Source organism: Salmo salar, chromosome 11, assembly GCF_965601325.2.
Source record: "Salmo salar chromosome 11, fSalSal1, whole genome shotgun sequence".
NCBI lineage: Eukaryota > Metazoa > Chordata > Actinopteri > Salmoniformes > Salmonidae > Salmo > Salmo salar.
In genome coordinates, this window is record NC_138301.1 from 97,158,023 (window position 1) to 97,180,857 (window position 22,835).

General features: G+C 42.7%; 1 protein-coding gene across 1 annotated transcript in view; it reads right to left on the minus strand.

The window, feature by feature from the left end:
* LOC106563268 (astrotactin-2) overlaps window positions 1–22,835 on the minus strand; it is a 537,304-nt gene that overhangs the window by 397,964 nt on the left and 116,505 nt on the right. The window contains exon 3 of the mRNA XM_014128700.3: window positions 17,186–17,627. Within this exon, the coding sequence (XP_013984175.2) occupies window positions 17,186–17,627 (442 nt within the window). The remainder of the gene's footprint in view (window positions 1–17,185; window positions 17,628–22,835) is intronic.

Genomic DNA, 22,835 nt, shown 5'->3' on the forward strand with positions numbered 1-22,835 from the left:
CTAGTGGTAGCATGAGACGGAGTCTACAACCCACACAAGTGGCTCAGGTAGTGCAGCTCATCCAGGATGGCACATCAATGCGAGCTGTGGCAAGAAGTTTTGCTGTGTCTGTCAGCGTAGTGTCCAGAGCATGGAGGCGCTACCAGGAGACAGGCCAGTACATCAGGAGATGTGGAGGAGGCCGTAGGAGGGCAACAACCCAGCAGCAGGACCGCTACCTCTGCCTTTGTGCAAGGAGGAGCAGGAAGAGCACTGCCAGAGCCCTGCAAAATGACCTCCAGCAGGCCACAAATGTGCATGTGTCTGCTCAAACGGTCAGAAACAGACTCCATGAGGGTGGTATGAGGGCCCGACGTCCACAGGTGGGGGTTGTGCTTACAGCCCAACACCATGCAGGACGTTTGGCATTTGCCAGAGAACACCAAGATTGGCAAATTCGCCACTGGCGCCCTGTGCTCTTCACAGATGAAAGCAGGTTCACACTGAGCACGTGACAGACGTGACAGAGTCTGGAGACGCCGTGGAGAACGTTCTGCTGCCTGCAACATCCTCCAGCATGACCGGTTTGGTGGTGGGTCAGTCATGGTGTGGGGTGGCATTTCTTTGGGGGGCTGCACAGCTCTCCATGTGCTCGCCAGAGCTAGCCTGACTGTCATTAGGTACCGAGATGAGATCCTCAGACCCCTTGTGAGACCATATGCTGGTGCGGTTGGCCCTGGGTTCCTCCTAATGCAAGACAATGCTAGACCTCATGTGGCTGGAGTGTGTCAGCAGTTCCTGCAAGAGGAAGGCATTGATGCTATGGACTGGTCCGCCCGTTCCCCAGACCTGAATCCAATTGAGCACATCTGGGACATCATGTCTCGCTCCATCTACCAACGCCACATTGCACCACAGACTGTCCAGGAGTTGGCGGATGCTTTAGTCCAGGTCTGGGAGGAGATCCCTCAGGAGACCATCCGCCACCTCATCAGGAGCATGCCCAGGCGTTGTAGGGAGGTCATACAGGCACGTGGAGGCCACACACATTACTGAGCCTCATTTTGACTTGTTTTAAGGACATTACATCAAAGTTGGATCAGCCTGTAGTGTGGTTTTCCACTTTAATTTTGAGTGTGACTCCAAATCCAGACCTCCATGGGTTGATAAATTGGATTTCCATTGATTATTTTTGTGTGATTTTGTTGTCAGCACATTCAACTATGTAAAGAAAAAAGTATTTAATAAGAATTTTTCTTTCATTCAGATGTGTTGTATAAGTGTTCCCTTTATTTTTTTGAGCAGTATATTTGGCTAAGGTGTATGTAAACTTCTGACTTCAACTGTATATACTGTATTATATTCTACTGTATTTTAGTCAATGCCACTCCGACATTGCTCATCCTAATATTTCTATATTTCTTAATTACATTCTTTTACTTTTAGATTTGTGTATTGTTGTGAATTGTTAGATACTTCTGCACTGTTGGAGCAAGGAACATAAGCATATCATTACACCCGCAATAACACATGCTAAATATGTGCATGTGACAAATAAAATTTGATTTGATTTAGTTCTCCTAACTTGCCACGTTAATTATCCTAACCTGCTACGTTCTTCCCTGGTCTTGCCCGGAGGATGCGGATCATAGTCAGACCATATTGTCACAGACAGCTAAAACATATTGACCAGGCTGACTGCCTCCTCGTGGGACAGATGTAATGGAGTTTCAGTGCCCAACCCAGAAACATGTCAAAAAAATATATTGTAACTCACCGCTTTCCTGGGAGCTCAGGATTACATTTGATATTGGAGTGCCTGACTGAAGCCTGACATACGGTATCCATTTTAGAAACTCCTACAGCCAGACATAATTTAGGGTGTTCCTAATATGGATGACATGCTTGCAGCATCACATGGCAGGAACCATAATTCAAATTAATGACAAGTTTACACTGAGTCACTGTGAGTTGTGAAGCATCCCGAGTTCCCTCAGCTTCATAAACAATAACTTACTGTAGAAGGCAACTGTGGAGAAATATCACCGGGTCCTGCAACAGTGATACTCAGTAATTACTAGCACATGTAAGGGCGGAAATGAACCAGGAAAGACATTATGTAAATGTAATTATTACAGTGTGCCAATTCATCACACTCTGAGATAATTCAGTTAATGGAATGTGCCATAAAATATAATGCTTTTTCCTCAATTGCATATTGAGTGAATGGGTTGGCGGAGTAAAAGCAGCAGCTTCAGGCGCTCTCCTCGACCACTCTATACAACAACAGAAAATCACTAGGCTATTGGCATGTTGTCACTGTATCTTCCACCAAAACAACCATCACTACTTGAAACAAAATCAATAGCTGAAGCCAGCAAAAAAAGATGTGTTTGTTAACATCCTTGATTCTATAAGATTGGAGGTTTATTTTAGCGTTGTGTTTATGTGTTTACAGGTATTTGAAGTGCTACAATTGAGGAAGCTCTATAATTTGATTAGAAAGATTCTCAATTGCTTCCTCTGGATTTTTGTTGTTGAAATGCAGCTGTATAAGAGTTTTTTGAACAGAACTAATGCTAGACAGAAATGCAATAGCTTATCTACAACAAGTCTCATTCTGAGTTGAATCCTCAGGCTCCCAGACTTTCTCCTCCCTGTGGAGTGACTCCAGACTAAAGAAGCAGGGATTGTTAGGGTCTTAAAATGAATAAAAAGCACATCTCCCTCATGGATACATCAGCCACTGTGAATTTGCATAGCTGTAAAACCAATATTCTCTGTCTTTAAGATACAACGAGAGAGGAAATGATTGATCTGCTGTCATAGGATTAATACCTTTAGGAAAAAGCTCATCATGTATAATATTGCTAAATGGAGTAGACCAGATTAGGGCATGTGGAGTCAGTGAAACGTCCATTTTGTGCCCCCCCACCCCCCTGTGTTGCAGTTGCTCACTGTGCTGTGCTGTAGTTGAGTCCTCTGAGGATGCTGAGGTGTGATGTTTCATACTAGGACCTGTCTGTGCTCTTGACCTGCAGTTAGACACTCAACAGTTGAGAGAGAAATATCAACATGCCTTTAAAACAACACAGATATCATATATCATGATCCGTGAGGTGCCCATTAATGTTAAATGTGTGGGTTGGTAAGTGTGATATTTTGCTCCACGCTACATTATGTTGATTATATTCAGTAAAACCTATACCACTACATTGAAATGTAGCTGCTACTTTGACACAACCTATACTTCTGCTTCAGTGGAGGCTCCTCAGAGGAGGAAGGGGAGGACCATCCTGCTCAGTGAATTTTCCATAAAAATAATGAAACGTGATAAAACTATACTAAATATATTCACATCATCAAATACCTGATTAAAACACACTGATTTGCAATGAAGATCTACAGTACAGTAGTCTCAACAACACACTATAGGCTAGGACCATGGTGTAGCTGGTAGCCAGAGGACAGCTATTCCCCATCCTCCCCTGGCTACATTGAGTACAGGACATCACAAGGCTGCTTCTGACTGTTCTACGACAGATGCCGGGAGCTGACACTGTCGTAGTCCATGTGGGGTCAAACAACATCAGGAGGGCTAGCTAGGAACATTTGAAAATGTATTTTAAAGAACTGATTTTAGCATTAAATGACTCCAAAAAACGGACAATACTTTCAGGTCCAGTACCATCGTTGGGCCGCAGGTGTGAAAGATTCAGCAGACTGCTGGCATTACATATCTGGCTGAAAGATTACTGTAGCTTTGCTGGACTCACTTTTAAAGATAACTGACACCTTCTGGAAACAGATGAGACTCTACAGGAATGACGGTCCATCCAAATCATCTTGGCTCCTCATCTTGACTTTTCAATGATCCAAGACCAGCTTAGTTAATCCTTACCATTGTGACAATGAGTCGTCATAATGCTGCATCAAATGTACATGATCCTAGGGGCATTGGCAAACACAATGTAAGTAACTTTGACACAACTTAATTTGTGTCCCTAATTGCACCGAATATCTCTGTTTATCCTACAGCTATTGTATGCTGTAATCATGAGCCTATGAACCAGAGTTACACTGTTAACACTGAGGCGGTGCCCTAGTAGGAAGATCACTTTGTGCAGCTCACCCTGTGCTATCAGCTCCAATATAAATAACATGAGCAAGTCTACTTCTGATAAGCTTCCCAGTAAAGCACTAAAATGAATCAAGCAACCCAGAAAAGTGTGAAAAATAGCTCATATTAACATATGCAGCCTGAGAAACAAGGTCCATGAAGTCAATAACTTGCTTGGAATAGATGACATTCATATTCTGACTATCTCTGAAACTCACTTAGATAATACCTTTGATGATACAGTGGTAGCAATTCATGGTTATAGCATCTACCGAAAATACAGAAATGCCAACAGGGGCGGTGTTGCGGTCTATATTCAGAACCACATTCCTGTAAAACTTAGAGACAATATAATGTTAAATACTGTTGAAGTAATATGGCTACAGGTTCATCTGCCTCACCTAAAGCCTATTCTTGTGGGAAGCTGCTATAGACCACCAAGTGCTAACAGTCAGTATCTGGATAATATGTGTGAAATATCAACAGAGAAGTATATTTTCTGGTTGATTTAAACATTGACTGGCTCTCATCAAGCTGCCCACTCAAGAAAAAACGTCAAAAAGTAACCAGTGCCTGCAACCTGGTTCAGGTTGTCAGTCAACCTACCAGGGTAGTTACAGACAGCATAGGAATTAAATCATCAACATGTATTGATCACATCTTTACTAATGCTGCAGATATTTGCTTTAAACCAGTATCCAAATCCATAGGATGTAGTGATCACAATATAATAGCCATATCTAGGAAAACCAAAGTTCCAAAGGCTGGGCCTAATATAGTTTATAAGAGGTCATACAATACGTTTTGTAGTGATTCATATGTTAATGATGTAAAGAATATTTGCTAGTCTGTGGTGTGTAATGAGGAGCAACCAGACGCTGCACTTGAGACATTTATGAAAATGACTGAGGATAATAGCAGACGACTTTGCCACACCTATTTGCCACATCTTCAATTTAAACCTACTAGAAAGTGTGTGCCCTCAGGCCTGGAGGGAAGCTAAAGTCATTCCGCTACCCAAGAATAGTAAAGCCCCCTTTACTGGCTCAAATAGCCGACCAATCAACCTGTTACCAACTCTTAGTAAACTTCTGGAAAAAATTGTGTTTGACCAGATACAATGCTATTTCACAGTAACAAATTGACCACATACTTTCAGCACACTTATAGGGAAAGACACTCAACAAGCACATAACTTACACAATTGACTGATGATTGGCTGAGAGAAATTGATGATGCAATGATTGTGGGGGCTGTCTAGTTAGACTTCAGTGCAGCTTTTGACATTATTGATCATAGTCTGCTCCTGGAAAAACATATTTGTTATGGCTTTACACCCCCTGCTATAATGTGGATAAAGAGTTTATTGTCTAACAGAACACAGAGGGTGTTCTTTAATGGAAGCCTCTCAAACATAATCCAGGTAGATTCAGGAATTCCCCAGGGTAGATATTTAGGCCCCTGCTTTTTCAATCTTTACTAACGACATGCCATTGACTTTGAGTAAAGCCAGAGTGTCTATGTATGCAGATGACACAACACTATACACGTCAGCTATTTCAGCGACTGAAATGACTGCGACACTTAAAGACTTGCAGTTAGTTTCAGAGTGGGTGGCAAGGAATAAGTTAGCCCTAAATATTTCTAAAACTAAAAGCATTGTTTTAGAAATAAACCCTAAATCTCAACTAAATCTTGTAATAAATAATGTGGAAATTGAGATGACTAAATTGCTTGGACTAACCCTGGACTGTAAACTGTCATGGTCAAAACATACTGATACGAAAGTAGCTAAGATCGGGAGAAGTATGTCCATAATAAAGCGCTGCTCTGCCTTAACAACACTATCAACAAGGCAGGTCCTACAGGCCCTAGTTTTGTAGCACCTTGACTACTGTTCAGCCGTGTGGTCATGTGCCACAACAAGGGACTTATGAAATTGCAGTTGGCTCAGAACAGGGCAGCACGGCAGACCCTTGGATGTACACTGAGAGCTAATATTAATAATATGCATGTCAATCTCTCCTGGCTCAAAGTGGAGGAGAGATTGACTTCATCACTACTTGTATTTATGAAAGGTATTGACATGTTGAATGCACCGAGCTGTCTGTCTGAACTGCTGGCACACACCTCGGACACCAGTGCATACCCCACAAGACATGCCACAAGAGGTCTCTTCACAGTCCAGAACAGACTATGGGAGGCGCACAGTACTACATAGAGCCATGACTACATGGAACTCTATTCCACATCAAGTAACTGATGCAAGCAGTAAAATTAGATTTAAAAAACAGATTAAAAACACCTTATGGAACAGCCGGGACTGTGAAGCAACACAAACATAGGCACAGACACATGTATACACACACACGCGATAAGATATGCACTATACACACACATGGATTTAGTACTCTAGATATGTGGTAGTGGTGGAGTAGGGGCCTGAGGGCACACAGTGTGTTGTGAAATCTGTGAATGTATTGTAATGTTTTTAAAATTGTATAAACTGCCTTAATTTTGCTGGACCCCAGGAAGAGTAGCTGCTGCAAAGCAGCAACTAATGGTGATCCATAATAAATACAAATACAAATCAAAGCTTATGCAATGTGAACTGACATGGTGTTCATTCAATCATAGGATTATGATCAGAGAACAAACCTAGTGTGATGTATTGAGGTTGTGCCACATTATGAGAGTATTATGAGAGTTCTATGTGTTGAGAAGAGTGATAGTTGAGTATTTTTTGTATATTATTCAAATTAGCTTCTTCAAACTACAGGAGACAGAGGAGGTAGATTATATAATATTGTTTTCTTGGTTTTAGGACTTTATTGTTGTGTGGAGTTTATTTTTGCCTTGCTAACTTTAGCTAGCTACCAGTGTGCAGTTTTCTCCATCAGAATGGCTAGCTATTGCTAACAACAATGTAGTAGATTTTTTGTTAAGGAACCCTGCTCATTGCCTACATCAGATTCAAGCTTCTTGGAAAAAGTTGCATTAATCATGTGATGGACTAACATCTGCCTATTCAAACTGCGCAACACGAGACGGTAAGAAGAAACAGGGTCACAAGCAGCTTATCGGAAAGAGTTGGCTTTTACTTAGGGGCAAAATGAAAGGGAAAGTTCAGCTAACAAGGGCAACTACAAGGAGCTTGCAGAGGTAATTGCACATTAGGATGCTTTACTTGCTGAGCATATGGAAGTTTCTACTGTCTCTTCTGGGATGTCGAAATCTATTCAGAATAATTTGATAACTTCCAACGCATCATCCATTAAAAGTGAGATTAGAAAGAGAGGTTGACGCAGCACATTTTTTCGTGCACGCTCAAGTAGGCTTTTCACTTTCCTCCGGTATCTATTTAGCAAAGGTGATAAGACATAATCACTCCGGACAGACATGACCAATACCTCATTACATAAAAGTTGCAGGAGCCTAAGCTACACAAAAACATTAGAAATCTGCTGTATTGTAAGAAAACGAGACAAATGTTCAGTCTGATCAACGGTAGGCTACTAATAATAGCACCTGCATACAGCCTATGCATCCCTGTCCATCTGGTCAGGTTAAACAAATTGGTAATGTGAATGTGAATGTGATCACATTTGGTTTATAATCAAACTTGGGCTGGCAAGGCTGCCAACCTTGCCAATTAAAAAGGATTAACTGGAATTAATCAATCAACATAAGCGTGATGACAGACTGTGAGTTTTAAAAAAAATGTAGGCCTACAGTTGCATAGGTCTTCATGATACAATAAATAAATAAATAAATAAAGCAACCTCAATCGTGTGAGTTATATTGTCTATCAGTTGTTGTCTCTGTGAGGAAACCCCCCTGTTAGTTTAGTCTAAATATAATTCATATGAACAAGTATAAGGTTGCTGCAGATTGACAGGTTTTTCATCTTCCCCAAGCCCAGGAGTTTTTTCCAGGAGTTTAAGACCATGTGACCTGATTAGGAAAAACTGGTCCCATCATAGCTCATATAAAACCTTCTTACAACTGATTCATCCCAAACCCAAATCTATGATGGCACTGCTGTAAAGGAATGTATCTGATATTTGAATGTAAAGCTTAGTCCCCTGCTGTTCCCTGATTAAGAGGTGATGACCACTCCACTCCACTACCATTGTCAATTTTCTCCTGACATGAACTGAAGCCACGTCTCATGTGCCCATTCATCCACTGGCACATTGAACGTTTTCCTCTTCAAGCACTGTGAGTACCCCTATCAATTTTCTCTCAATACTGTATGTAGAGTCAATCACAAACTACTACTACTATACTGTAACACAAACACATTATTACACATCAATGATTTTAGTCGATGCTTGGACTAACTCACACTTAGCTCTTTTGTCTAACTGTGTAGTATGTTGTGTTATTGTTTTCTGTCTTCCCAGTCAAATCCTATCCTGCCCTCAGTCGACGAGTTGAACTCTTCCCCAACACCATCCATCCATGACAAGACAGTCTTGCACTGATGCCTCTGAATACCTCAACTCATGCCTCATACCCTCATTCAATCACTGCTGTGATCCTTTACCAACACTGAAAGTATCCCTCTCATTCCCATTCCCCATAATATTGTACTATAAATGTCTATATTAAATGTTTTAAGTTGAAATAAAATTAGTCTTAGACAATTTTTGAAACGCTTTGTCGTCTCCGTGTGGTCCACACCTTTGCCGTGGGTCTCTCATCCTCCTCAGTTTTTCAAGTCACCAGCCCCCACTGTTCTTCTTCTAATGTCCTCATTTTCCTTTAATTTACGGCAGAAGAGGTGTTCTCCCACACACCATAACCATCATCATCACCACCATCATCATCATCTCAATAACATCTCCTAATCGTTTGGCATTATCGTGCATGAGGGTCCTCCCATTAACTTCTATGAGTGCAAGTGAGCCAACAGTACCACCCCTATGTGACATCAGTAGAGAAAAATGGCTGCCAAACTTGGCAACTCTCAGGCAGCTCAGGGCAACGCTTTGATTCATATCTAATCAGGGTTGTCAACCTTCACTTTGACAAATGGCTGGGAGCTCATTACAATAGAGACTTTCCCTACTTTACTGTTGCTTCCTCGGGGAATCTCTCTAACTCTACTGAACTTACTCAAGGACAATTAACTGTGGTGGGCTTTTATTTTGTTAATTTACTTATGGGAGTATACGTGCGTACACACACACAAAACATGGCTCTCAGCATTAGTATGCAATCTACTCTTCAAAATGACTGCAACCTAAAAACACACCAATACTGACAAAAAGTGTAAGTTCAGTATGTTTGTGTGTGTGTGAGAGAGTGTGAAAAGTAGCTTGTTGCGTATGTGTTTGTGTGAAAACCAGGATGATAAATGACAAAAAGGTTCACTTTAATGCATTCCTCTTTGCAATTGAAAGCCACATATCCCATAAACATACTATACATTTCTCTATCTCCGTCAACTGCAATATGATGGGCCAGGGTTCCACTGCACTGAGGCTTTCTTAACAGCATCAATTTCGATCGATAACAACAGCAACAATCTCCAGTGTAACATGCCTTTTATAAAGCCTCAATGAGCATCAAATGAACTGGGCCAAGTACAGCGACTTATGAGATCATTTAGACCAGAACGAGAGCTGAAGTCTTGAGTGGTACTGTGAGGAACCAAAGACAGACTACTGGTTCATATTATGTATTGTTAGTGTGGAGCCTAGTGGAGTATTCTGACAGTATCAGCCCTGTCAAGGCCACAGAGCCCAGGCCCAATCCATAGAAACTGAATTGGAAAGGAAAGGAAGGCCATTTGGAATCAATAGCATGGATAGATTGCATGAATGTGTATGGAATGTTTCATGATGACTGCACTAACAAAATCCCAGCACCATAGTTTTACAACATGTTGTGCATCAGGCATTTACATCAATCAACAATAATGGTAGTGCTAATTCCCATGGAATGTCCATGTAGACAAGTCCAAGAGAGAATACGATTTGTTCTATTCATCTTGTTTCTATGTGTTGGCCTCTACTAAGGTCAGGGCCAGCCAATAATAGAGTGTATCCTGTAGGTGTGAGACAATGCCCAATTTCCAGAGAAGGGCACACAGAATTCCCATTCTTTAATTGAAAAACAGGCTATTTAACATGATGAATAATACATAACAGAGGAAGATAGGATGGGTCGCTTCATTCAATGTTAAAGGGGTGGATGGCTTGTTTGAAGAGGTTCCAGACAGTGCAAAGACAGTCAGGTAGAGTGTAATGAGTTCTGACGTCGAGACAGGAAGTCTGGAAAAAAGTGTTGTTAATAGTAAAATACAATTTGAGTGTAAAAGGTGGGAAAGAGGTAGATGGAGGGGCCAGCTCACATGCAGTATATCTTATTTTTATGAGGATAGCTCAAGGACTAGGGTCAATTTATGTCTTCAATGTGAAATGATCCAGATACATTTTTAAACATCAAGAAAAAGAGAAGGAAACTAAGACATTGCTATCCTTAAAGTCCATACAGAAAAACTCGGCTGAGCTTAATTAATGGTTTTCAATCTGTTTAAGTTAGCCACTCAATGCGGATGACACTATTTCTTTCAAGCTATGGCGATATAAAAGGACAACCCCAGTGATCAAAAGGACACTTTGATGCTTTGTGTAATTTTTTTTTTTTTTAAATCATCATCCCATTTAACTCAGTGGTAACCAAAAAAAAGTCCAGCGGCATACAAAGCAGCCGTGACAATTTCCACAGCTGACATTGTCGCCAACTGAAGCCTTAATTAATCTCTAAATTCTTTCAATTAGCAGAAAGCCAATCAGGAGATAATGCGAGCCTACCCTTCCATCCCTGTCATCTTAGGCATTGGGGAGGGAGGACCGTTGAGTCAGTTGTGAATCAGATGGCCTTTCATCTTTCATGTAAATGGGCCTTAATGCAGGCATGCTTTCAAATGTCACCACCTCGCTGGCCATATCCACACACAGAGGAGGAATCACTGTGGCGTATAGGACCACTGAGCACATTCTTCATATTAATTGGCCGTGGCCAGATCTCCTTCATGGCATCTGGGGTAATTGTGTTAGATCTTACCAGAGGTGAAATGTTCCAACACCATCTGATTCGACAGCATTCACTTTTTATGTTGAGAGACATCATTAAACATCAATCGTTGTTATTGCAAGGACAGCTAAACGATACCGTAAATAGGACAACGGACCGATTAATTCACCGTAAATAAAGGCGATGAGGCCTCATTTCACTCCGGGCCAATCCGAGGGAGCAGTTGATGTGCATTTACGGCTGTGTTCCCCCTGTTCGCTCTTCATTTCTCTCCTTTTATTTCCCTCATCGTTGTAAACACCACGCCAGTGCTGGTTGATAACTGATGACAAACGAACGCCAGGTGATAAAGGCATAAACCCTGCCAGCGGGGACGCCACAAATCAGCCAGCCATTGTCACTTATGGTGGATGACTGGCATCGCCATGGTGACAGGATTAATTGGAAAGCTCAGTGTGTGACACTGGAGGCAGCACTGAGACAGACACTGGTGATTGATACAAGCTGGTGGATGGATGGATGCTCCTCTCTTTCACCAAAGATAAAAATAAGAGAGACAACACAGGTTGGTATTAATGCTAAAGGGAATCCTTGTTCCTTTTTGGGCAACCCGACCAAGTTCAGAAATGTAAGTTATAAATCTATCATTCTCATTGAAAGCAAGTCTAAGAATCGGTAGATATATTCTATGTGCAATATTTCTATGCTTCCAGTTCTTAAGTAAATTGTTTGTGTCTTTTATTTTGGGTTTTGTACACCAGCTTCAAACAGATGAAAATACAATATTTTTGCTTATGTAAAATATGTTTCACAACAGTTTAGATGGTACAATGATTCTCTACACTATACTTGCTTGTTAAGTCGCATAAACTGAAATTAGGCGATCTATTCAAATTTTAGCAACCAGGAAATGGTGGAGAGATTTCTGCATAGTGCATCTTTAACACAGTCAAGGAATTAGTTGAAGTCGGATATGCTAAAGGAGATACTAGCATTCAATATCATCATTGTCTTTTTTCTCTGTAAGCTGCAAAAGAGGCAGGTGCCTTAACATATCCACTTGGGAGTCTTTAGTGTGGGATGCTTCGTATAGCAGGAAGCAGTGCTGAGGTGTGTGACCTTCTACCCCCATTGATGTCAAACGTGAGTGCAACTCTCCTGTTGACATCAATTTATGATTCATGGCCTATTTGGAGAAGAGAGATTGTACATCGGGTGGGAAATAGAGGACAGGATGCTCTTTCCCTGTGGTTATTTACTGGTGTAAAGTATACAACCTGACAGATACCCTATTCAGTACGCACAATTCAATGATGAATTATAGGATGCACACAGTACTTTTTCATGGTTATTGCCTAGGGCCTACAACTTCAATACAAGTGGGAATGTAAATACACAAGTAAAAATAAACATTTATTGGGAAGTGTTTTGACAAATGCCACGATAATTCACAGACCCAATAAACTGTGATCTTCCGTTTCTTAATTCTGTAAATAAATGAATCAACTAATTCACTGTAGCCAAGCGTACTGGTTTAATTGCAGGTGACGTAACGTAAGTAGCAGACACAACACGAGGACATTGAGAACGAATGGTGGTCCTCACTACGGGCTGATGGTAATTGCTGTCCTGGCGTCTGGAATTATGTGGCACCTGATTTATGGAATGCCGCTGCCCAACGCATGCACAGAGCGCCAGGTCCCCACTGAATAGCCAAATGACAAATTTACACCGGGCTTAAAGACTCAGACACACACAGGAACCTCTGAGGCAAGCTCAATAATGCCTCCAGATAGGCCCATTCAGCAGGCTGAGAATGGGGTCATCTGTTAGCTGAGACAGACAGATAAAGGAGCGCCTGGTATTTGGAGACCTTTGGGAGGCACGCTGACATATAAAAGGTAAAGCGAGTTAATCGGCTCTGTATTCAAATTATATGGCTTTGTAGGTGTGAGTTGGTGGATACATGATTGTTGGAAATGCCTGGAGGTTTGTGTTGTTGGGAGAAGGATGTTTCAGTATTTAGAGCCAGGACTCTTTACTGACCTTGTGACCTGACCTTGGAAAACTCCAGGACCCAGTTATGGGCTATTTCTAGGGTTTGGTGGTTTTCCTGCTAAGGTCACGTTAGTCAGGAAAAACTCATGGACCTGCATATAAATTATACACTCAAGTCCGAACATTAATATGAGACGTAAGACTGTCTGTTGTATACAGCCAAAGGGTGTAATATATAAATTAGCATGTCTTCTAATTTAAAATGCACAGGATGACCAGGAGGAGACGACAAGTATGTTTTTTCTGATGGAGAGCCTTTGATGTCAACTAAAACCAGTGTCCCAAACCTGCTGTTAGTGGACCGTGAGTCCTGCAGCTGCTTCCCTGTGCAGTGATAATACCTTACAGCCAGTGATTAGCACAAGGACAGGTTTTTAAAAGCAGACGATACGATGCAGCAAAAAAGAGAACGCAGAAAAAAAGATTTTGTGATTTTAACAATGTGATGATTTCCACAGATTACAATATAAATCACACACAAGATCAGGATGCAGATATCCCCAGTTTTGAATTAATTGAGGCGATTACTTATGCAGGCTAGCCGGCCGTATGGTGGATGTGTTCAAGCGGGAGCTGAACCCGTGCCAAGAGGATACACTTCATGATTTATTCAAGGCAAAGGCCCCTTTTGAATTGTCTTTATTACTTAAGCAATAAGGGACACGGTGGTGTGGTATATGGCCAATATACCATGGCTAAGGGCTGTTCTTATGCACGACGCAACGCGGAGTGCCTGGATACAGCCCTTAGCCGTGGTAAATTGGCCATATATCTCAAACCCCCAAGGTGAGTTATTGCTATTTTAAACTGGATACCAACATAATTAGTGGAGTAAAAATAAATATGTTGTCATACCCGTGGTATACGGTCTGATATACCACAGCTGTCAGCCAAACAGAATTCAGGGCTCAAACTATGTAGTTTATAATTTGAGATATCCTGCTCAAAAAAATAAAGGGAACACTTAAACAACACATCCTAGATCTGAATGAAAGAAATAATCTTATTAAATACTTTTTTCTTTACATAGTTGAATGTGCTTACAACAAAATCACACAAAAATAATCAATGGAAATCCAATTTATCAACCCATGGAGGTCTGGATTTGGAGTCACACTCAAAATGAAAGTGGAAAACCACACTACAGGCTGATCCAACTTTGATGTAATGTCCTTAAAACAAGTCAAAATGAGGCTCAGTAATGTGTGTGGCCTCCACATGCCTGTATGACCTCCCTACAACGCCTGGGCATGCTCCTGATGAGGTGGCGGATGGTCTCCCGAGGGATCTCCTCCCAGACCTGGACTAAAGCATCCGCCAACTCCTGGACAGTCTGTGGTGCAACGTGGCGTTGGTGGATGGAGCAAGACATGATGTCCCAGATGTGCTCAATTGGATTCAGGTCTGGGGAATGGGCGGGCCAGTCCATAGCATCAATGCCTTCCTCTTGCAGGAACTGCTAACACACTCCAGCCACATGAGGTCTAGCATTGTCTTGCATTAGGAGGAACCCAGGGCCAACCGCACCAGCATATGGTCTCACAAGGGGTCTGAGGATCTCATCTCGGTACCTAATGGCAGTCAGGCTACCTCTGGCGAGCACATGGAGGGCTGTGTGGCCCCCGAAAGAAATGCCACCCCACACCATGACTGACCCACCGCCAAACCGGTCATGCTGGAGGATGTTGCAGGCAGCAGAACATTCTCCACGGCGTCTCCAGACTCTGTCACGTCTGTCACATGCTCAGTGTGAACCTGCTTTCATCTGTGAAGAGCACAGGGCGCCAGTGGTGAATTTGCCAATCTTGGTGTTCTCTGGCAAATGCCAAACATCCTGCACGGTGTTGGGCTGTAAGCACAACCCCCACCTGTGGACGTCGGGCCCTCATACCACCCTCATGGAGTCTGTTTCTGACCGTTTGAGCAGACACATGCACATTTGTGGCCTGCTGGAGGTAATTTTGCAGGGCTCTGGCAGTGCTTCTCCTGCTCCTCCTTGCACAAAGGCGGAGGTAGCGGTCTTGCTTCTGGGTTGTTGCCCTCCTACGGCCTCCTCCACGTCTCCTGATGTACTGGCCTGTCTCCTGGTAGCGCCTCCATGCTCTGGACACTACGCTGACAGACACAGCAAACCTTCTTGCCACAGCTCGCATTGATGTGCCATCCTGGATGAGCTGCACTACCTGAGCCACTTGTGTGGGTTGTAGACACTGTCTCATGCTACCACTAGAGTGAAAGCACCGCCAGCATTCAAAAGTGACCAAAACATCAGCCAGGAAGCATAGGAACTGAGAAGTGGTCTGTGGTCCCCACCTGCAGAACCACTCCTTTATTGGGGGTGTCTTGCTAATTGCCTATAATTTCCACCTGTTGTCTATTCCATTTGCACAACAGCATGTGAAATGTATTGTCAATCAGTGTTGCTTCCTAAGTGGACAGTTTGATTTCACAGAAGTGTGATTGACTTGGAGTTACATTGTGTTCTTTAAGTGTTCCCTTTATTTTTTTGTGCAGTGTATATACTGAGCATCATTAAAGAAAATCTGGGAGGTGATATTATATAAAAATATTAAACTAGACCAAGGACATTCCAAGAGCTAATAAAGTGTGTTCAAAACACTGCTTCATGAAAGAAAACCTGCTGCTTTTTAATTTAAATGTTAGCATATGGAATGATTTCTTCAGGCAACTACTATTTCCCTGTGATTCTTCATATCAGTCTGTAAATGATTCAATCAAGCCAAACATTGAAGCCATTTAAAAACATGCTGCTGCTGTTTTGAAAAAATAAATATTCAGGTACATTTTCAATTACATTACGTGTTCAGTGGCATTACACTTGACTCTCTTTTGCACAGCAATCTGGCCCTACTGCTGTTGGCTTTACAGAGAAAGCCTCCCTCCACCAACACAAAACACTGTGAGCACCAAAGTATTACCCTTTCAGCTACAGATGAATAATGCAAAGTTCCTTTCCCAAAAGAAAATGTATCACATGAAATGAAAGGATGGCTGTGTCCTGGTCCCTCTCTCCTCACCGGGAGCGGTGTTGTGGGTTCAGGAAGTTGAGTTTGGCTAAATTGCTTTTTGCTGAATGATAAATACTAGTAGAGAGAGGAGGGTAGCCCCGGGAAACGAGATGTTAAACTTTGCCATGTATAATTTAACATGACACGAATAGCGCTCACATTGAAAAACCACCCCTGCAATCCGCCACCCCTCAATTATTAAAGCTGAACTTCCCTGGGGTACAGTGTGGTTCAACGTGGATATGATGTAATCTACAGCTATTACAGTGACCTGCAGTCACATTTAATCCACAACCAGAATTAACTGTGGAGAACAACTCATTAAATTCTACTATTAGGCTTTTTTCAGATAACACATTCCATTTTTCACATCAATTTTCAACACATTATATAAAAAAAATAAAAGCTTTGAGTCCATAATATAGAACACAGTTCCAGGACTATACACTGGATTGCGATTAGCGAGGGTCAATGAGTTTGACTCATCGAATCACCCCCATTAGTTAGAGGCCAGACCAATGTCAACGACCTTCTCCATCTTGACTTGTAGTCATTATTTGTGGTTGACAGAAACACGGGGCCAATGGCCATTTTCTAACATGGGATTAACCAAGAGGACGGAGACAGTGTTTCAGAGGAAAACACATACATACTTTTGGTAGATTTCTACTTTTTGAGCTAATCCTATCTGAGTCATAAAATATGAACAGCGACTAAGCAAAACCAGTTGTGTGTAGAATATTTGAAGTGTAGCATACATTCCTTTGGACGTAGAGCACAGGACGGGGAATACATAAGGATTTCATAGGTAGATGATTTGTCACCAAAAGTGGTTGCTTTTCAATAAAAATGTTGAACAGAAATATATTATATTCTCAATCTGTTTCAACAACTGTGTTATAGTCTAATCTGTAGACTATGGTGGACTGTAACATACTCCAGTAGTACCCACCTCTTTTATCCAGACTGTGTTGGAGGCTGTCCTCCCCCTTCCTCAGGCTGTCAGTGTGCTGGCTGTGGGTCAGTGTCCCCTGGCTGGGCCCATACTCCTCCAAGCCCAGGACTTTCCCATCGCTCAGCTGGTTGTGGACCTGGTTGGGTGTGGAGGTGTGTGTGTGTCCCATCTGATCGTCCTCATCACAGTCGTAGTCGTCAAGGATGGGGGTCTCCCGGATGGGCATGCCAATGACAGAACTGTGCTGGAGCTGCCGGGAGCCCCGGAAGCTGTCCCTGCCCTGGGGCCCCAGCAGCACAGAGGGGATGTAGTGGATCTCATGGGTGGCCTCGGTGCTGGCGCTTTTCTGGGGGACACGTCGGCGCTTGCACCAGCGGTGACGAGTGTACAGCACCAGGGTGAAGAGGAGGATGAGGAGGAGGAGAGCGATCAAGCCTCCCTGGAAGAAAGAGGGAGAGAGACGTGAGAGTGAGACAGACATGCATGCATTTGCACAAAAAGAGAGACACTATTAGAGATTATGAGTGAATCTAGTCTGAGTGAGAACAAGTTGGTCAAGTTTCTCCAGAGCAGAGGTGTCCTGTTTGGTTCAGTGAGTCAACAAATAGAGCGCTGTCCTTGGCGCTGAAATGGAGAGAAGAGCTCTCTCCTCTATCTCTTCCTCTTTCCTTGTCAAAGACACATACACGCACACGCACACGCCCCCCCCCCCCCCACACACACACACACACACACACACACACACACACACACACACACACACACGCCCCCCCCCCACACACACACAAAGCAAGTTAATCCCACAGCCCTAGAAATTACACATGCCAATGTGATAAGGGTGTTACTAGCCTAACTAAAGCCGATCTTCGTCTCCAAGCCATAGCCTACCCCTCAAAGCCTGCTCATGTAAATTCAGCAGGGCACATCCATTGCTACATGGTTTGTCCCATTTCATGACATAACAGACACATCAAAAACCTTCTAGCAGCCAATCTGAGAGTGAATAGCACACTTAATCCATACACATACCGTCCTGTGTACAGGGTGTATAGAATGATAGAGCGGACATATTCCAAGAGTAACCAACAAATCTTTACACTAGTGGTCAATGGATAGACCACAGCGAGAATCAGACAAATCGTGACCACCCTAATGCCATCCAGCTTCTACTGCAGCCAGACACCAAAAAAGCACAGTCACCGTATTTTGACGCTACACTCTTCCCACAATTCCCTGTGCTTACTGTATGATACATAACAAGAGCAGAGAGGGTTATTCATCACAACATTTAAAATTCCATCTTCATGAGGAAAAACAAACCTCTCTCAAATTATAACTCATGCACTGCTGGGAGGCCATAAATCACACTAGGTAGAGATGGGCAACTCCAAAGAGAGGAACGTCCTCTGGACAAATGTGTTCATTAATCTCCAATAGGAGAGCAGCGTCTGAGAAATACACTCCCCCTCTGAAACAAAGTCGCCCGGCAACAACAGAAGAGAGAGCTCCTGTTTCATAAAACTTACAGAACTCCAGGGAAACTGTTCCAAACTTTTCAGAAATTCCCAAGGCTAAAAGGATGGTGTAGAAATGGAATTGAGACTGGCAATGTGAAATTAGAAACAGAATAAATAATACAAATAGTAAGACCTGGGCATTTCAAAAACAACGGTCAGTGAACATAGCTGTAAAATAAAAGATCTGGCCCAATAATCATTACTGACTATTAAAATGTAACATTAGGTAGTTATACTGTTGTACTCTCTTCCATTCAAACAAGAGCCATGTTAATTCATAGTGGTGGATGTATCCATGAGGGAGATGTGGTTCTCATTCATCATAAGACCCTACATATCCCTGCTGCTCTGGAGTCACTCCACAGGCAAGAGATGGAGGATTCAACTCTCTCCCTCTCCATCGCTCTCTTTTTTCATCACTCCCTTTCTCTCCCTCCCGTCATCACTCCCTTTTGCTCCCCTTTCAGCTTTCTCTCCCTCCCTCTGTCCCTCCCTCTCTCCCTCACAGATTACCACCTACTCATATGGCGCATGATCTGCCCACAAACTCACGGCTTACAGCACTGACGTTTTTTTCAACATCCTTTAGAACCAATTAAGAATAAATGAATAGATTAACAAATGACTGAGAGCTAAAACCATCTGGCAGAGTTGAATATGCAACCAAGCTGCTACATCAACACTGAGCCACAATGAATGCATCCTATTTCTCATCGTCATACTGAAAGCCAATATCCATGTATTCAATAACGAATAGGGATGAGTGGATCAAAAATGAAGCATCAATGTGTTGTACAGCTGACACAAGTATTACCCCTCTCATCAGCAGGTTAGCGTTTTTTTGTCATGAATCTTGTTCTGGAAGCAGCGCTGCAGTGGTCACTAGCTATCACAGCCACAATGTTATAATATTTTTGCCTAACCCTAACCTTTACCATACTGCTAACCCTAACACCTAACCTTTACATTACATTAAGTTAGTACATTTTTGTTTTCATGAATTTTTACAATATAGCCAATTTTGACTTTGCAGCTGGCTTAACTAACAGGAAATTGTGCAGTTCTGCCTCCAGAACAAGACTCATTACAATAAACATCAACCTGAATCTCATCATGCTCTGCTGAAGAGGCTCTGAAATAAAGACAAGCTCTTGTCAGTGATTTTCATCATAATAAGCTTTGCCCCGGGGATAAACTGTGGAATAAAAACAACAAAACACTAAGCTAACCCACCATGCACCTGTTCAGTTCTGTAGCCACCATCTTGGCACAAGGGAAGCAGCTCTCTTCCTGGCAGGCACATTGAGAAATGACATAGCTGTAGTACATTCATCTTCAGGAAACTCATTGAACAAACAATGTATCCACACATACATATACGTACATCTGTGTACATAGTAACAGATTAATTTATCACATGCACAGACGCAGACAAACATACTCATGTACTGTACATGAGAGAAAAAAGTAATCCATGCCCCCCACACACATACACTCAAACATCTGCTCAATTTCCGTGCCTTGATATGGGTACATCTGTGCGCACACACACACACACAGTGTTTTACAACACACACACACACACACACACACACACACACACACACACACACACACACACACACACACACACACACACACACACACACACACACACACACACACACACACACACACACACACACACACACACCCCATGTACTGTGCATTAAGTAAAAAAGTAATCCACACCCCCCACACACATACACTCAAACATCTGCTCAATTTACGTGCCTTGAGGCAATGCAATACCAATTCTGAGATGTATTTGATCCAGAGTGGTGACTGTGTGTACCTCTCATATCAGCGAGGGTGTTAACAGTGCTGTACCACAACGAATGGAAGCTCTCATAGGCCTGTTTCTGGGTGAGCAACTGTTGTAGCCTATATCAGATGAAACCTCAGTGGAGTGGACCTGAGGGCCTGCCTCACCCTTTCTTTCTTTCTCTCTCATTCTCTCTTTCTCGCTCTCCCTCATCCCCCTCTTCCCCACATGAAGTTAAAGTGCCATGTGTCCAGGCAGCTGCTATCTACTCTCCCCCATCCAACTGCAACTCCCAGAGCCAAGGGACGGAAGACTCGGCTCACTGGTTACTGTGGCCACTTTATTCTACGCCCACAGAGGAACCTTTCCCATCACCCACCAGGGTCAGGAAGTGATGTCACCAGGAGTGTGGTCTCAAACAGGTAGTGTGGCAAGATGAGGAGTTGGAGGGGAAAAGAGCTGCATGTGCTGTGAGCCTAGAGTTGTCCCCTATGACGTTTTCAATGAAGCTAGGTGAGTGAGAAGAATAGAGTTAACAATTGTAATTGTGATTCAGAAAAATGACTAATTAAATGAACCATGAAGTACACTGCATGTGGTGAGTTAATTGTACATACAATCAAAACAGAGAAAGTGAATTGCTGAATAAATAAAAATATTCACAGCCAACATAAAAATAGTTCCAAGATAATTGAAAAATGAAATATAGAAAGCCCACAACCTGAGCCATGAAATCATCAGGGAAATGACATTGACCCTCGGTGGCCCTACTTAATCATGAAATCTGATTAAACTCTGGTTGAAAACTGAATGGAAAATCTCCACATGCTTAACTGAAAATACCAGGTTGACCTCCACATTCTGTTCCTCTTCGTAGTATGGCTACAGAAAGGCAGGCGTATTGGTTGGCTCTGTCTGATTGGCTATCAGTCCCATCACCACCCACCCCCGAGCCCCCATCGCCTCCCCATACCTCTCCATGTCGCCCCCCTTGGCCCTGAACTGGTCCCTGGGCAAGGTGAGAGATTTGTGGGTAGATTTGCCTATTGCTGGCCCTGGCCCTCCTTAATTACAGCAGGGAATTAGGCCTGAGTTACTGCTTTGCCTCACACCCACCCTGCATCTCACACTGCCTCCCCTCCTCCTCCTCCTCCTCAGCCAAGCAGTTCTAGCCAGCCCTGGCTCTCTGGTTCTCTGGGTGTCCTCATATGCAGAGGGATGCCCTGCATACATAGATCATTGAGATAGATAATGTTTTATTTATATTCAGGGGACTCTATGTGCAGGGAGAAGGAATGAAAAGGAATGAAAAGCAGATCAAGATAGCAACGGGAAACGAACAGAACAAAAATGAGGACATGCTGTCAACTTCCAAGCTGTCACAGAGCTGGTCATAACTCAGCAGACTTGTAACAGACACCATAGCTACATAACAGGCTGTAAGACCACATGCATCAGAGGAAAATAGCCAGTTATTATATAACTGATTTACTAAGCGTTTGCAACACTGCAAAAGCATGAATCATGTTTGGTTCCCCAGAGTAAATTCAACATCGAATGTATCAGTAAACAGTGCTTGTGAGAAGGGATACAGTATTAAGGTAAAGTATAAATGAAGACTGTATTCTGTTTGAGCCTCGTGTTGGGCGTTGTATTCTGTTTGAGCCTCGTGTTGGGTGTTGTATTCTGTTTGAGCCTCGTGTTGGGTGTTGTATTCTGTTTGAGCCGCGTGTTGGGTGTTGTATTCTGTTTGAGCCTCGTGTTGGGTGTTGTGTTCTGTTTGAGCCTCGTGTTGGGTGTTGTATTCTGTTTGAGCCTCGTGTTGGGTGTTGTATTCTGTTTGAGCCTCGTGTTGGGTGTTGTGTTCTGTTTGAGCCTCGTGTTGGGTGTTGTATTCTGTTTGAGCCTCGTGTTGGGTGTTGTATCGCCTACTTTGTCCCTGATGCCAGTGATGTGTAAATGTGCTCCGTGGTGTGAGTTGAACAGGGTAGGGTGAGTCAGGACATTAGAGTTTCAAGTTTTAATGTCACATGCACAAGTACACTGAAATGCCTTTCTTGCTAGCTCTAAACCCAACAATGCAGCAATAACAAGGTAATATTAAAAATGACAAGGTAGAACAAAAAATAAGAACACGATAAAGTAGGTAAGCATACTATATACAGGGTCAGTTCCAGCACCATATTTACAATGTGCAGGCATACTGGATCGATAGAGGTAGATGTGTATAGGGGTAATGTGACTAGGCATCAGGATATATGATAAACAGAGCAGCAGCGGCGTATATAATTATTGTATGTGAGTGGGTGTGTGTAGAGTCAGTTTA